The 12,325-nt window shown below is 37.3% G+C and overlaps 1 protein-coding gene across 12 annotated transcripts in view; it reads left to right on the forward strand.

The window, feature by feature from the left end:
* ZNF385D (zinc finger protein 385D) overlaps positions 1-12,325 on the forward strand; it is a 368,989-nt gene that overhangs the window by 218,143 nt on the left and 138,521 nt on the right. For 5 of the 12 annotated variants that reach the window (XM_072651193.1, XM_072651195.1, XM_072651194.1 and 2 more), the window contains one exon: positions 4,802-4,915. The exons of the other annotated variants lie outside the window; for them this stretch is intronic. In XM_072651193.1, coding sequence (XP_072507294.1) covers positions 4,802-4,915 — 114 coding nt within the window. The remainder of the gene's footprint in view (positions 1-4,801; positions 4,916-12,325) is intronic. 12 annotated transcript variants of the gene reach the window in all.

Raw genomic sequence — 12,325 nt, forward strand, 5'->3', positions numbered from 1 at the left:
AGAAAATAAGAGAGCTGAATAATAGTTTGATTAGAAACTAGAAAATTTATCTAAAAGGCTTCATTAGCAGAAGTTCATTTTCTTCTCTTGTCAGCCCTTTTTAGGACTATAATGTATTACTTTCTTTGGAGTTACGGGAGCCAACAAAAAAGGATTTATGTTTCCTTCAGCTGTGGACACTGAGGCATGATTAGCTCTTACCTTAATGTACACTGTGACATAATACCTGGGAAAATGATATTCTGTAATGGGTATTCATTAGATGTAGCCATATTTAAAACTTCTAAGCTGTCAGTGGAGATTTTATTTAAAAAAAATAATATAGATGGTAAATGAAAAATCATATATTTCTGTTTCCCGTATGTTTTCTCTCTCAGTCTTAGGTCCATGTGCGGATTTGATCATACTCTGATCTGTCCTGCCTGGTTCCCTTTTCCTCCTTTTCATTTACTCTTCCCCTCCCCCTTCCCATCTGTACATATCTATCTCTATGTACAGATGTTTACATAGTCATATGCAACATGTGTATGTGTTGTTATAGGAGAGTATTAATACGAGAATCTTACGTAATTATTATTTTTACAGAATACCTATCTATATATTTGTCATTCCTTATTAGTACTTAATGGAGAATCTTACCTAACAGGAAAATAAAACTCTTAATTGTCTTTAGTACTGACATTTTAGTAAAATAATGCCGCTAGAAATATGTCACTCTTTTCAACTTAACCCCCAAAAGAAAAACAACAACTATACCTGTGTCTTTAAAAAAAGTGACTCCAGAAGCCGACTTAATGAAGAGCTTTGAGAATCAGCAAGTCAGAAGGTCTGCAGTTCACACAGAGATACAGATGCCTGAGCTTATAGGAATTTCCATCACCTATCCAATGTGACGTATTAGCAATACTGCATTGTGGCTAGAGTAGGAAACTAGAAAGGATCTGGGTTCAAATCCTTCCACCGAGACCTACTAGTTTAGTGACCCTGGGCAAGTCATTTTAATTTCATGAATCTCTCTTTTCTAATCTATAAAATGATAATGACCACCCCTCCACCTCCACAGCTCTAAATCTGTGATTCAATGATGTAGAACACATGTAATCATAACATAACCTTTAAAGGGGAATCTATAGACCATGTAACAGTTGAAGCAAGCAGAAACAAATCTTCAGGAAGTGAGAAGGATTAGGGTAATGCTATGATGGAGGATATAAGTGTGCACTATGGTCAGATAGCACCTAGATTAAGACATTTGCTCCTGCCTGTGCTAGGTTAATCTATGAAAAGGATTAAACCAATTGAATGGTTTCTTGCAATCCAGCTATCATCACTCTCAAGAATATAATTTCTCTCATTTTGTGTTCTATTTTTATTAAATGTCTAAAGGATAAAAGAGTGGGAGAAATTCAATTTTGACTGCCTGCTTTCTATACTCTTGGAATTAAATATTCCCACCTCACAGATGGGCACTTGATGGAATCAAGAACAAACCTACTAACTTTGCAGCATTAGGATTTATTGAGAGAACCATTTAATAGATTTGGTTGTTTTCCTTTTATAACTTAAACATAGAAGGAGATTATTTTTAAAAAGACCTAACAACCACATATATTCTCAGGTTTAGAGAGTTTATAATTATGAGATGTTTTTAAAAATTTAAAAGTTTTTAAAAGATAATTCTGATTAAACTAAAAATAATAGTACTCTATCAGGTGAATTATTTTATTTGATCTTCATTAAAAATTAGATTTAATAAATATATCCAATATAAAATAATCATGACCTGATTAAACTTTTTCCATATTCTGGGAATGGGAGTTGATGTGTGAAGTATTAGCAATCATGTATCAAGAAACTAGAGCTTACCTTTCTTTACCTTCCCATGTCCCAGGGACACACAAATATAGGAGGAATTATTTTCATGGATGTTATTAGGAGAGAGATAATCCATGCAGGATGTGTTAATGCAGTATGACTATAAGATTCAGATATCCTTAGCAATCTTTCTATTTTTCCTCTCTGGATCCTAGATGGAGTAGGGTATAGTGGACAGGGCCTTGGACTTGGAACCAGGAAGACTTGTGTTCAGATCCCTCCTGAAGTTATTACTGGCTAGGTGAACCTCAACAAGTCATCTAACTTTTCTGTGTTTCCATTTCTTTGCACAGGATGGGGTTGGGCTCGAAGGCGTTTGAGGTTCTTCATAACTTAAAATTTATAACCCCGTGTGTTTCCTCAAGACTTTGAGGGCCCCCATGGCTTTGGAGGTGGGAGCACATTTTCTTTTCCATGTCTGGCTTCTGATCTGCTGGAGGTCTGGGTGCAGGAACATCAAAGAGCCTCAGCTGGCATCCATCTGTTTTATAAGGGAAGCTAAGGTTTTATCCTTGATTGTACCTTCTGAGTTATTCCCTGGTCTTAGTCTATGTTGTGAGAGTTGGAGGAGAGTCTTTCATAGCTATAGCTTATCTAAACTATCCATCCATTCATTCATCTATCCATCCATCCATCCATCCATCCATCCATCCATCCATCCATCCATCCATCCATCCATCCATCCACCAATCCTTAAGCACCTACTATGTATCAAGTACTATGGTAAGACCTGGAGATCTTTGAATTGTTTCCAACTTTCAATTACAATCCAATTAACATATAAAGAAAATGAAATTATTTTTATAGTTTTACCAAAAAGCAATTGATATGTTATATATTTAAGTATGTAAATACATATTCATATACATGCATATATTTTAATACATGCATATGAAGTTATACAAAAAGATCAGGAGAGGGCAAAAATACTCAAGTTGGGACATCACAATTGCATGAAAATGTTTAAATTAAAACAGGAATTACTGATTTCTTTTTGTGTCTTGGACTCCTTTGGAAAAATCTGTTGAAGCCTACAGACCTTGTCCTAAAATAAAATTTTAAAACATATAAAATAAAATACAGAGGATTACAAAGGAACTCAATTATATTGAATACAAGCATATCATGCATGCATATACATATGTGTGTATACACATCTATAAACACAAACATATGTAGATCCTTTCAGTTGCTCCAGAGGTGCTTTGATAGTCTTTGCATCCAGGTTTAATCAGTCCTACACTGTGATTTGAATGAATGAGGAAGCATTTTAAAAGCATTTTTAAGTAAATTACTAAGTACAAAGCCCTGCTCTCAAAAAGCTTCTAATAAGAGGAGACAACACATACAAGGGGTCTCTACTGCAAGATCATTAGGAAGCCTGAGAGGTTAGGCCTTGGGCAAGTTGAGAAATGGGGAGATGGGTCCTGGAAGTGAAGGTCACAAGGCAGGAAGTACAGTCTGAATTAGAAACAGGATCAATGCCAGGATCACAAGGTGATGAGGAGGCCAACAAGATGCATGCCATAAGGAAGGCAAGTCAGCACAAAAGGAGCTAGACAAAGAGTGATATCAACTGGTCACATCCAACTGCTCTTTTGGCAGTATGTGTTATGTGTGTCCAACTGTGTGTGTGTGTGCATGTGTGTGTGTGCACATGTGTGTGTGCACATATGTGTGTGCAAGCATGTCCTGCTCTGTGCTTCTGTGTGGCATAATCTGTTATAGTTTTTTTATCTGGAGTCTCATTATGTAGAGAATTCTCACCATCTCCGTTCTTACTGCTCACGTGTGAAATGCTAACTTTGCATGACAGCAGATAGTATCTTTGCCACATGTGTAGAGAAAGCCCCAGAGAAATTTAATGTCAGAAGTCCTTGATTGAGGCATCTGAAATTCTAATTGTCAGAGGCCTTATCTTTAGGATTTGAAAGTGACCCATCTTAGAATGGAAAGGAGACAACTGATCTGAAGCTTTAGACATTCAGTACGTGGCCATAGGTGAACTAAATATCATAATTTCAATGAGCAATATCTGGTCTTAGAGTAAGTAATGGGCGACTGGAGATTCTGGTGTGATAGCATCACCAGAAGCTGGTGGGAGAAAGTGACCTAGGATGATGGCATCATTCCCATAGTTAGGGTAGAGGAGAAGAGGCTGAGGAGAAAAGAGAATGCTGTCTGTATCCTCTCAATTTCTTACCCTAAGGTAAAATTTTGAGTACATGTATCATAGAGAAGGAGGAGGGACTTGCTATTATGGAAAAGTAGAGACGACAAATCCAAGGATAGCCTCAAAATTAGAGAAGTGAGAAGGCATATTAATATAAAGGCTCAGGACTAGCTGGTCTGGCGAGGTTCCTTTTAAACTATTGTCCTATCAATCCATTTACTCTTAACATACCCCAGCTTTCCCAAGACATTTAGTTTTCTGTATGCCCAGAGACAATAGTAGAATTGTTCTGGATCCACAGTTTCAAACTCCTTCTTTTCCTACAATCCTGAGTTCATGCAGATTAGCACCAGATTTGCATTTTGATTTTTTTTCTTCTTACCAGATGCTATAAGTTAACTTGGCTGTGAATTAAGAGCTTGAATCTGATAGTCTGCCAACAATGACCATAAAATTTGTTATGGAACATCAGAAAAAAAAGAAGCTATCTCCACAACCCAGATGTTGTGTATCTGTGTTCATCAAGCAGAGAAGTGAAAGCAATCATAACTAAGGCGGAGCAATTGGGGCAATGACCTAGAATGCTGACATTTTAAAGCTACTAACAGTACCAATACCTTCAGTAGATAAGGACAACTGAGTTTATGCCTGAAGTATAGAGAATAATTAGTAAAATTAGCAAGCTGCCAGATTAGGAGTCCTACCCTAGGTGAATTCTATTCTGGCCTGACTCCAACTTATTCCATTCCACAGTGGTATCAACTGCAGTGCAGCTTTAAAGTGTTCCAGGATCTCTTCCTCAACCCCCTACTGGCTGATGTCTCTGCCTTTGGAGACTTGAGTTCCAAGCTCAAAATTCTTCCCAAGGTATTTCTACCCTTCACACCCCATATCTCAAATTTGTCTAGGGAAGTTGACTTGATGGCCTTTTTCCCATTTATTTTCTCCAGCATCCAGAATTATTAATTATGTTCTAGTTAGAAGCACAGACAGAAGTGTTCAAGTCCCCTTTCCCCACTAGATTATTTGACAATAAGACCTAACTTAGAACTTTCCCCACATGAGATGGTTGTTGTCCTTCGTCTTTGAAGAGGACCAAAATGACATCACCATTGTAAAGTGAGATTTCAGTGTGTCCTCCTCTGGCTGATCAGACCAATACAAGCTTGGAATGTTCTACCACAGGTTAGGCACAGATAGTCCATGTGAATATGTGGGATGGATATCCCAATTTGTGCATCCTACATTTACTTTATGCTCTCTCAATTCTGCTTTGCTCAAAGAGCACAGCACCCTTTCTGATGTGGGCACATATGCTGAGTGGTCCTGTGCCAGTGTCTCCCATGTTGCATGGTCAAATCCAAAGTTCTTGAGAAAGACCTTGAGAGTGTCCTTGTATCATTTCTTCTGGCCACCATGTGGTTGCTTGCCCCCATGCATGTTCTCCATAAAATAATCTTTTTGGCAAGCGTACATTTTGCATTCAAACAACATGGCCAGTCCATCGGAGTTGTGCCCTCTGAAGTATGGTTTGAATTACTTGGCAGTTCAGCTTGAGCAAGGACTTCAATGTCTGATATCTTATCCTGCCAGGCAATGCTCAGAGTCTTCCTAAGACAGTTCAAATGGAAGCAATTTAGTTTTCTGGCATGGCACTGGTAGACTGTCTATGTTTCACAAGCATATAACAATGAGTTCAGCACAATGGCTCTATAGACCTTCAGTTTGGTAGTAAGTCTAATACCTCTTCTCTCACAAACTTTTCTTTGGAGCCTCCCAAACATTGAGCTAGCTCTGGCAATGCATGCATCAACCTCACTGTCAATGTGTTCATCCCTGGAAAGTACATTACCAAGGTAAGTGAACTTATCCATAGCATTCAAAACTTCTTCATTTGTTGTAACTGATGGTGGTGGTGGTGGCTGATGGAGCACCTGTGTTTTCTTAGTGTTAATTATTAGGCCAAAATTAACACAGGCAGCAGATAATTAATCCATACTTTGTTACATCTCAGCTTCAGAGGCTGCATTGAGTGCACAATCATATGTAAACAGAAAATCATGCACCAACACTCCCTCCACTTTGGTCTTGGCTTGTAGCTTTTTCAAATTGAAGAACTTGCCATCAGTACAGTAGTTGACCTTGATGCTGTGTTCATCCTCCTTGAAAGCATTTCTCAACATGACTAAAAACATCGTTCTAAAAAGCATGGGAGCAAGTATACAGCCCTGTTTCACTCCATTGGAGACTGTCTCCAGGATCCAGATTTAGTCATCATACTTTTAGTTAGAAGCACATTCAGAAGCATTCGAGTTCCCTTTGCCCAGTAGGTTATTTGACCATAAAATCTAACTTAGAACTTTCCCATTATGAGATACAGTTTATTTAGTTGTACAATGTTTAGGTTGAACAGTATGATCATCTCTAAGTGCTCTCCACATCTCATACTGGACAGGTCAAGGAAGAACAGATGGTGGTTGTCAGCCTGCTTACTGATAGTTGATATGTGGTAAGAATCCTAGATCTACTAGAATATGAGGATTACCAGCGTTGCCAGTTGGTTACAGTTGGTTTGCCGTCTTCAAACCCTTAGGAAGTTTGAGTGTCAAAGAGCCAGTAATGCCAATGTTTCATCTTTGGCTGAAGGTATTTGTGCGTTAGTTTGAGCAATATTTCTCTTCAGTTGCTTGTCTGCTTCCCATGCCTACCTCAGTAAACCATGCTGGTGTTCAAGTCAATGTGGGGAGACAGTGTGGCTAATATAGTGAAATGAGCTTAGGCTCAGGAGTCAGAGAACCTTGTAGGATCACTCTCATATAGCAATTTATAGTCTTAAAGAGTTACTGAGAATGCTGAAGATAAAGTGACTTGACAGTATGTGTCATTGCTGGGAAATAACTGTAGATTTTTATGACTTTGAGTTTATGACTTTGAGTTTGTCTAACCACTAGAAGCCTCTATCTCTCTAAATTACAATTAACCAAATAAATCAGTTTAGAACTCTGATTTCCCAGCTACCACAGATCTTTTCTTTTCTCTTTGCTCTACCCAATTTGACTCCTTCTCATCCTGTTGAAATTTAGCACCCATTTGCCATTCTAATCTGATAAGTGGCCCAACAAGACAGGAGTTTAAAATGGTCTGAACTAATTCTGGCAATGAAATAGACCTAGATTTTTTTAAATAGAAGGGATTAGGTTTTTTCGATGTGGCTTTCATGTCCTAGGTCACAAGCTCTTGTATAATATTGTATAGCCTTGACCATATTTTCTTCAAAAACTGTACAAGGTTTTAGGCTCCAGATTTAGGTGCCATATTGCCAGATACTCGAGTTGACATCTCAGTTAAGTTAAAAATAAAGAAGGAAAAGAAACCTACTTGTATATAACATTCCATCTTCGGATTTTTCCGAGAAGTTTGCTTCTGTTGGGATAAACAAAGGAAATCCGAATCTCCAAAGGTATATCACAATGTGAACTGCTTGCGAGAGAAAACTGGCCTGTCATTTTATCATAGAGCTCTAAGTATTTGTGGGTTCTTGCTAGTGGTTGATGGATTAATACTTGAATGTCTTGGTAAAAGGAGGTATTTCCTCTTCTCTTGGGTCAGTACATACAAGAAAGACTCAGAACATTGGGAATTTTTTTAGCCATGTTAAATGGTGAATTGCTTTTTCATCAAGTCTCTGTATATGGTAGGAAAGTTTCAGATCTGAGATCTACAAGAAGGTACCTGCCTAGGAACTGAAAAAATTAAGTCATGCCCATCAATTGGGAAATTACTGAACAAACGGTAGTAACAGGAACACAAGAGAATACTATTGTGCCAGAAGATGATGAAGGAGATGGTTTCTGAGAAATCAGGGTGTCTATATGTATAGTGATATTGACATTTCAAAATGAATAATTTTAAGTGACCTAAAACTCTCATAAATGCAAAAATCAACTGTGATTCCACAAAACATCCACAAGATGAACAGTGCTAGGTATACAGCATGGCATTTTTTGATATGCAGTCAACACGCAGATTTGTTGTGTTTAAATACAAATATTTCTATGTTTTTTTTTTCTTTTTTGTTTTTCACCCAGTGAGATAAAGGTTATAGAGAAAAGGAAAAGGTTATAGGTGAGGGAAAAGGGATACAGATATAGATAGACAGATATGGATAGATATAGATAGATACACATACATATAACCCTTTGACAAGCAAATATGTGTGTGTGTATATGTGTGCCTACATATATATCTTTTAACAAGCATATAAATCCTTTGACACACACATATGCTCATCAATGAAAATTACTTAAAATTTCAGTAAAAATTTATAATAGTAAGCTCAAACCCATTCCTTATTAGCTCCTGTCACTCCTCCCATTATGGTATGGGAATATGATTGGACATGGTCATTTAGCAATATCAGTGTTCCTTCCTCTCTTGTAACCTTTATTGTCATTGGAATTTGAAAATCCACTTCTTCATCAGTGGCAGGGACCCTAATGATCAATTGTTCACACATCCAGATTCAGGATCAGCAGCACAACAGGAAGGCTTCACAACACTCAGTTTCCGATGCCAATGGAATGAGGAAATTTTGTAGAGAAGGGATCTAACCTTTGAACCCTGAATATTTTTAAAATACATTTTATAACTATATTTCAATATAATTTAATTCCTTTTCAATCCAATGCATTTTGCTATTCCAAGAGGGGGTCCATAGACTTCATCAAACTGCCCAAGGGGTCCATCATGGAGAAAAGTTTATGAGCCCTTGGTATGTAGACCATCTTAGCACAATACGTGGCATATAGTAAGAGCTCATTAAAAAACTCATTAAATGACTGACCATCTAAAGTAGCTAATTCACAATCCTAATGCACTTTATGTTGTAATAACAATTATTTTTAAAGTCAATGTATCTTTATCAACCCTTTTGTTAAGATGATCATAAAACTAGCTTTCATTGATTCAGTGTATACCAATTGATGGAGGAAAGGAGAAGGGGACTGGAAACTCTAGAGTTTAAGAAGTTCCCTGATTGTTTCACAAAGCAGACCTTGCAAACATGGATAATTGAATATTTCAATTCTAAAATAGTTCTGGGAGTGCCAGGTACAGTTGGAAAATGTTTGCATCAACAAAATATGTAGGTGATGTCACTTTTGAAGAATTCCCTGTAAGGCGGAGGGATTTAAACCAGGGTCTAGAAACCTAAGAGGTCCCAACTTTCTTTTAGGAGTTCATCTACTTTAACCTCTCATTTCTTTTAATAGCCCACAGAAAGGGCAGATCTGACCCTGGTTTCATCTTGAGGGGCTTTCCCATTCTGCTCCACATATCTATGTCCTAACAGTCAGGCATTCTTGAATCACCAGTTCTGCTGGTAAATATAGAACAGAACTCCCTTGACTTGGTCAGCCAGCCTCCAGCCCTTTGGCTCAGCATAGTGTTTTGTTCATTAAAGGTTTGAAGGCCTCATGAGTCACACAGTATGTACCAAGCCTAGGGGTGTCTTAAACTACTGTAGGAAGGAGCAGAGTTTATTTGTGGGACTTCTATATGTTATTTTTGTCTTTTGGATAGGGTCTGGAAGAATGTTCCTGGAGCCAGAATTCTCAATCCAGAGAAAACTGGGACTCAGGAAATAACAATTAATAACTAAAAGCAGAACATATGATATTTGGTACAGAAAAGTTTATTTTCTCCTCACCTGGTACATACCGGTTGTGGGATTCTAGGCAAGCCACTTAACCTCTGGGTCCTTTAGGTAGCTCTCTAAGAATGTAGTATAAGATTAAAGATGACAGAGTAAAGTTATTGACTATCCAGAGGGCTGATGATGAACCATGTTACCTTCCCCTAAGAGAAAATATAATGGACTATAGGTACAGTGGTTTCTTTGTTTGTTTGTTTTGACTGAGGCAGATGTTTGAATTTGCATTGCTTGACCAGGATTATTTGTTTCAAAGATTGTATTTCTTTTCCTTCTATTGGAGATGGAATATTTCAAAGTGAGTGAAATAAATAGCAGAACTAGAGATAGTGCTGACCTTTCCCCCCACAAAAAAAGAATGAAAAGGTCATCATCAAAAACTTTTTTTAATGCACATAAAGGGACAAAAGAAAGTCTGGAAGAAAACAAATGAAAGTGGAATACCTTTGAGAGTGTATGATGAATTCATTATACAGATATATATTTTTTAAAAAAAACTATGTTTTTTTTTTTTATTTTCGCCATAAGAGAACTATTCCCTATTCTCTTATTTCTATTTCTAACTTGCTAGAGAATGACTATCTTTAATAGCTAGAACAGAGACCTGGAATAAGATCTCAAGAAACTTTACCAAACTCTGCTATGATGCTGTGCTTTTTTTTAAACTTAGTTCATTAAAAAGTCATAATTCTATATACTTTCAGTGTGTATAGTAAAGCTCAGTGGGTGTCCGCAGAGGTACTTGAGAGATATCACAGATAAAAAACAAGGAATGTTCAAAGAATCACAGTGCCATCTTTGTGTTATTGTTGTTCAATTTTCAAAAGGTCTTTTGGAAGGCAACAATTTAAAAAAAAATCCTTCTAGGTCACCTGTGTCATTTCTGATCAGAGAGGCAGGCTAAGAAACAAGCAGAAAGCCCAAGGGCAATTGGAGATTTTTGAGGAAACCTGAAAAAAATTAGTATTTAACTTTGAAGTACAGCATGTTGTGGTCTTAGAGAATGTTCAAACCTCAAATCTTTGATTTAATTTAGAGGAAGCAAGAGTTTTATTTTTCCCCTTTGAGGTTAAGATCAAAGTCCTGAGGTCATTCCATTGGAATTCAACCCAATACCACTGTGAAGTTACTTAAAGATAGAACTAGGTTTTGATGAAGAATTGAGAACATGTTCCAAGGCCAAATTCCTCATCAAATGTCAAATGTATGAACATCTTGAACACAAGAAATTATGTTGCATAATGAATAATGCCCTAGACTTGAAACACAGAAAACCTGAGTTTGAATCCTGCCCCAGATGTTTATTATATGGGTGACCATGGACCATGGCCATGTTACTTATCTTCTTTGAGATTTGATTGACTCATCTGTAAGAAAGACTTGCTGACAGCATTTACTTCACAGAGAGAATCAAATGACATAACGTGTAAAGTGCTTTACTAATCTCAAAGCACCATATAATTCTGAGCTGGGATGTGCTAAGCCATAGGAAAGTGTTGAACGAGGAAGCTACCTTTACTGACGAAGGCCAGTACCTTCTCCAATTTACAGTCCCAGAGAGTTTCTGGGGGCAATGAAAGGTTAAGTGACCTCCCAGAGCCACATCTAGTGTTTGTCAGGAATTTGACTTCTCCTGCTTTTGATCTACCATGACATATGTCCTTTCACAAGTGTGAGCTATTGTTTTATTATTAATATTATCTTTTATTAATATTATTCTTAAGGAACTGGATGCATGAATACATTAGGTAAAAAATGGGCACCACAATTGATGATTGAGAAAAGGACTAAAGTCTCTTCGAAAATAAAAGAAATGTGGAGCATCTTTGGTAGACTAAAGGTATTTTGTAAAAATGCCTTCTTGGGTGGTGTGTGGAATGGAGGGAGGATCTTAAACTTGTTAGTGCTTCCAGCAAAGGTGTTATGAAATCTAGCAATTAATAAGAATTTACACAGCCAGCTTTCAGGTGGTGTATCGGAAAGAGCACTTGACTTGAAATCTGAAAAACTTGGTTCAAATATTGGCTGTCATTTAATTTCAACATGACTTTGAATGAATAACTTAATTTCTCTTTGTCCCTTAGTTTCTGAAACTAAAATGAAGAAGGGATGGTTGGACTAGGTCATAAAACCATATGCTTAGAGCTGGAAGGTACCTCAGTATCTAGCCAGTCCCTCATATTACAGAAAAGGAAGCTGAGTTCTGGAGAAGCTAACAGATGTATCCAATGTTACAGTGGTTTTCAGTGACTAAGGCAGAGTGATTTGACTGAAGGTCCTCTGATGCCAAACTCCATGATCTTTTCACTGTGTGACATTTCATTTCAGATGAGTGCTAAGGTTCATTTAAGCTATAAACCCTAGGATCTCAGCATCTCTTCTTTGCTTTTCTTTTTCTATTATAATCCCTTTTTATAGGCTTGCCTACTTGTGGTAACTTTTCTCTTTTTCTCTGGTTCTCAGTAGATAAGCTTATGGTAAAGGGTTAGGAGAGTGGTATCATAGAAAAGAGATAGAAACCTGCTCTATCAAAAATGACAAAATAGAGGCAGCAACCCAGCTGAATT

Source organism: Notamacropus eugenii, chromosome 3 (assembly GCF_028372415.1).
Source record: "Notamacropus eugenii isolate mMacEug1 chromosome 3, mMacEug1.pri_v2, whole genome shotgun sequence".
Classification (NCBI taxonomy): Eukaryota; Metazoa; Chordata; class Mammalia; order Diprotodontia; family Macropodidae; genus Notamacropus; species Notamacropus eugenii.